Below are 4881 nucleotides of genomic sequence, written 5' to 3'. Positions count from 1 at the left end.
GAGGTTATTGTACTCGGCCCTGAAAATCTTAGAAATATGGTATCTAAGCAGATTCTTACTCTGGATGGCATTACCTTGGCCTCCAGTAACACTGTGAGGAACCTTGGAGTCATTTTTGACCAGGACATGTCCTTCAACGCACATATTAAACAAATATGTAAGACTGCGTTCTTCCATTTGTGCAACATCTCTAAAGTTAGAAATATCCTGTCTCAGTGTGACGCTGAAAAACTAGTTCATGCATTTATTACTTCCAGGCTGGACGACTGTAATTCATTATTATCAGGATCTCCTAAAAACTCCCTGAAAAGCCTTCAGCTGGTCCACAGCAGATGGCCCCGCCCCTCCTTGAGCCTGTTGGAGGTTTCTTCCTGTTAAAAGGGAGTTTTTCCTTCCCATTGTCGCCAGCTGCGGCTCACAGTATAAATAAATCCAGCTCACAGGAGTTAACAACACAACAGCAGGCTTGTATTTAAAGGTAAACCGTGTGAGTATGTCACAGGTGTCGGAAACACGCAGGTAACATTCAGGTAACGCGGGTCTGACTGTAACCCAGCGTTACCGGCTTACATAAGCTGTCTGCGATCACGTGACTGAATCACGGGTTCACCTGCAGACGGGGAGTCCCGGGACCCCTTTAAGGACCGCGGTCCACCTGCTGCTCATCCCCCACGAACCCGCTCTGTCTCACCTGAACACCTCGCGAGCCTGGCCGCTCTCCGGTGACGTCTCCCTGAAGAACGGGACGACCCGGGACAGGCTGGCCCTGCGGCGGGACGCCCCGGTGCCGCCGGCTTTATCTGCCACCCCGCCGACGAAGCCCCCAGCCCGGGTCAGCGCCGTGGTCTGCTTCTTCAGGAACTTCTCCAGAGGTTTCATCCCCGCAGGCATGGTGGGAGTCTGGGCGGAGGAGGCGGCGGTACTCGGTGGGTGGATGCGATGGGAGGGGGCGGCTGCTACATCACCGGCCCCGCGGGTCGGGGCGGGCAGGTGAGCGCGGACCGTCCGAGGCTCTGCGGGCTGCTGCGGACGCCAGCCGGCTCTACCCCATCGGCGGAGGCGGAGGTGCTCCTCCGTGCTCCTCTCCTGCTTTCACACCGACTCTTCCGTGGCAACGGCCCCGGCTTCTGCTGCACCGTCCCCGGCCTCTCCGCTCGGGCTTCGGCCTCGGTCCGCTCCTCCTCTTGCTCCTCACCTGAGCACGCGCCCGGCGCTGCGTTCCGGTGCTGTGGGTTTTCTGGGCAGCGGTGCTGGTTCGGTTTGGTTTCCAGGTCCGATGCTGCGGAAGCTCCGACGGTCCGCGAGACTGTGCGCGAGCTCTCTCTTACTCTCTCCCTGCCTCTCTCTCCCTCTCTCTCCTCCCCTTCTGCTAAATTAAAGCGATGAGAAGTGAGTGTGAACGTGCACGCTCCCCCGGCCCTCCCCGCGCTCATCTGCTGCAGTTGCGCGCTCCCGCGGCACTGGCAGGGCGGGCACGCGCAGACACATTTACTTGCAGTGGTGTAAAATTGATGGATATGGAAATATCCCCGACGACAGGAGCGCTCGTTTCAGCCGGAAGTACCGCGAGACTTCAGCTCCAGATCACGTTACTCTTATCCACCTGCACGCGCGCGCACACACACCTTTAGCACAACCACCATCAAAGACCAGCCAGGACTTTTCACAGAGGTCAGAGGTCACCTGGATTTAGCGTCACACCAACATTATTGACTCTCTGTGAGGTCACCTGACCGTTTATTGATCTGTGTGCTGGAACATGATCGCAACAATCAGCCACACAGCAAACTGTAACCCGACACACACACACCCCTGCTCCTCCTCCTGCAGGAGCAGCCAGCAGCATGTTGCTGTAACCTGACACCACCGCACCACCTGAGACCACACCTCCATCACCTGAGACCACACCTCCACCACAGACACAAATCATGAGCATAAAACCAAAGAAATGATGATGATTATAACGGCAAGCATCAGCTTTCCTCACATACGCCTGTTTCAGCGGGAACACGTCTGGATGACCTCACCTGTGCATGACAGCGTGTTCTCAGCTCACCTGAAGCTCGGACTCTGACGGCACGACTCACACTAACACACATTCCAGTTGTTCTCACGCGTGTCTGTGTACAGGCTCAATGATCGGGGCGAGATCACCAATCCCCGAGGGGAGCAGGCTGAGGAGCACACCTGATTGGACAGGATCCCAGCTGTCCTTTGACCTTTGACCCCCACAGCCAAGAGTCCAGACTGCAGCCCACGGGACTTATTCAGGAGCAGTTTTGAGACTTAGACTTAGAGTTTTATTGTAATTGTCTTGCACAGCGAAATCGGGCAGCTGGACCACAAAGTGCAAAAGTAAAGAGGGGAAAATAATATACAATGAAAAAAATGATAATAAGCAATACACATGTATGAGTGAACTATGTGCATGGTGTTTGCGTTTGTACTGCTCGTTACACATTTTAACAGCCGGACGGCTTTTTGAACTTTGACATGAGCAGAGATTTTGACTGTAACCCGTTAATGTTGAGCCCGCCTTCAGTATGAGTGACACTGTGTGTGTGTGTGTGTGTGTGTGTGTGTCCTCTGCCCCGTGCTGTTAACGCTGCGTTATTTTTCTCTGAAGCAGCTTTTTACCAAATAATCTTCATCACTTTTCTAATATTTGAACCCAGTGTTTCTGTTACAGTGAGGCTGGAGGACGAGCTTTATTACGCAGGTACGCTGTGACCTGTGTGTGTGTTCATGTTTGACCGAACATGGCGCGTGTCACTCCTGGGGCTCACGTTTGCACATGCTCAGTGGTCTCTGGTTGCACACAGACAGTTCAGGTATTCTGAGGTCAAACAGGTGAAGTCCTGACAAATCTCTGAAATCATCATCATCTGTGCTGCACACAGACGAAGCTGTCTAAGCTTGAGATCTGGAGCTGACACAGTGTTAATATCCTCCTCCTGCTGCAACACCGGAGCAGTTTAAACAGAAAGTCAGGAGCAAAAAGCTTCGGCCAGTAAAACCAGACGAATGAAGAAATGCTGAAAAAGAATCAAACCAACAGGGAAGAAATAAATCCTGCACAAAGAAAAAACTCAAGTATCCAAGATAAAGTAAAAATATGAGAATAAGAAGAAAATCACAGAAAGCTGACAAAGATTTAAAAAATATTTTAACAGAAAGGAGAGAAAAATGAAACGTGAAAGTAAAAATCATGTAAAGACACTCGCTGCTAACATCACAGATCGGGAGCCAATTAGAAGGCAGGAAGCTCCTCCTGTTCAGAAGTCCTTACATCATCATCTACATTCAGCTGTCAGTCACAGTGTCAATGAGCCCCTCACCATGGTTACGGCAGTGTGTGTGACCACGGCAACAAAGATACTGCCGTTTGTTTTTTCTTCTTCTTTTCATCAGCTTCATTTACCTGCTGCTGAATATTCATGAGGAGGAGCCACTGCCTGCGAGCTGATTGGCTACCAGCAGCTGCCAATCACACATTTATATAAGCGCTGCAGCCCGCCCCCTGCAGGTCATAAATATTCATATTAACGGCCAGAAAAACAGAAGTGTGTGTGTGTGTGTGCGCGCGCGTGTGTGTGTGTGTGTGTGTGTGTGTGCGTGTGTGTGTGTGTGTGTGTGCGTGTGTGTGTGTGCGTGTGTGTGTGTGTGTCTACAGGTTCTTACTATCTTGGTGGGGACCAACAGTCCTCATACGTACCAAAATCCAGTTCCCCACGGGGTTGAAGGCATTTTTCACACTCAAAATGTGGCTTTAGTGTTAGGGTTACATTTTGGATTACTGAGGACTCGCTCGCAGTGCATGCTGGGAAAACAAAAAGCAGCTCATGCGCCTGCAGTTCCTCTGGTGTCCAGCAGAGGCAGCAGTGAGTCTGTCCCCGGAGACTCCCCTGTTAAAACTTTAGGATAGAATATTTATTATATGAAAATGTTTGTTACAGCAGAGTCAACATGTTCACAGCCGGTAACACAAACTGTTTGCACTCTGTAGATCATTTCTTCCTTTATAACACCTGTTATTATAACTCACCTGTTTAACCTGTGTTACAGCTGAAAGTGTGCATTATTATTATACAGGCAGCTGTAGCTGCTAGCTGTCTGCTGGGCTTCACCTCAGCTGGATAAACTGGACCTGGCTGCTGTGATGTTAGCCGGTCAGATCGAAAGCCTCAGCCTGTCCAGCTGACAGTGAGTGGTACAGTGTACATGTGGCACCCTGAAGAATCATCATAAACTAATGCACTTAAAGGTACAGTCAGTCATTTTAAGAAGATATTTAATAAAAACATGATGCTGTACTCATTCTGTGAGATGGGCAGTAACACGTTAAAAGTAACGCATTACTGTAATCGGATTACTTTTTTCAAGTAACGAGTAGAGTAAGGGATTACTATTGCAAAAAAGTAATTAGATTATTGTTACTTTCCCATAAGCATGCTGCATTACTGAACAGTGATTCTGTTTGTGAGAGTGAAAGAGTGAGTTTAAACACAAAAAATCATTTTATTTATTTACATTTCTTCAAGTCAAAGACTGTTGCATATAATTTAATGTTTGTTTGATGCATGAAGTTAAAAGATTAAAACTAATAAAACAATTTTTAAAAAGAGGCTTTTTCATTTGATTACATTTATATGATGTATTGTACAGAAAACATAGAATTGGGCTGAAAAGTCAATTGCTTTACTTTGTATTCAGGTTTTGCATCATGTTTTTACAAAGTAACTAAGTAATAAAGTAACTAATTACTTTTGAAAAATAAGTAATCAGTAATTAGTAACTAATTACTATTTTCAAGGAACTTGACCAACGCTGCTCTTAAGTATCCATAAAATACTGTGTAATTACACAAACATGTCCGCGCCA

At 48.1% G+C, this 4881-nt stretch overlaps 1 protein-coding gene across 1 annotated transcript in view; it reads right to left on the bottom strand.

Annotated features, from left to right (window-relative positions):
* The window catches only part of rapgefl1 (Rap guanine nucleotide exchange factor (GEF)-like 1), a 34212-nt gene extending 32332 nt beyond the window's left edge, over nucleotides 1-1880 (bottom strand). Inside the window, exon 1 of the mRNA XM_026163836.1 lies at nucleotides 692-1880. Within this exon, the coding sequence (XP_026019621.1) occupies nucleotides 692-891 (200 nt within the window). The 5' untranslated portion in view covers nucleotides 892-1880. The remainder of the gene's footprint in view (nucleotides 1-691) is intronic.
* Between the last annotated feature and the right edge of the window lie 3001 nt (nucleotides 1881-4881).

This window comes from Astatotilapia calliptera, chromosome 4, assembly GCF_900246225.1.
Source record: "Astatotilapia calliptera chromosome 4, fAstCal1.2, whole genome shotgun sequence".
NCBI lineage: Eukaryota > Metazoa > Chordata > Actinopteri > Cichliformes > Cichlidae > Astatotilapia > Astatotilapia calliptera.
Note: the sequence above shows the minus strand (reverse complement) of the source record. Positions and strands in the feature narration are given on the sequence as shown.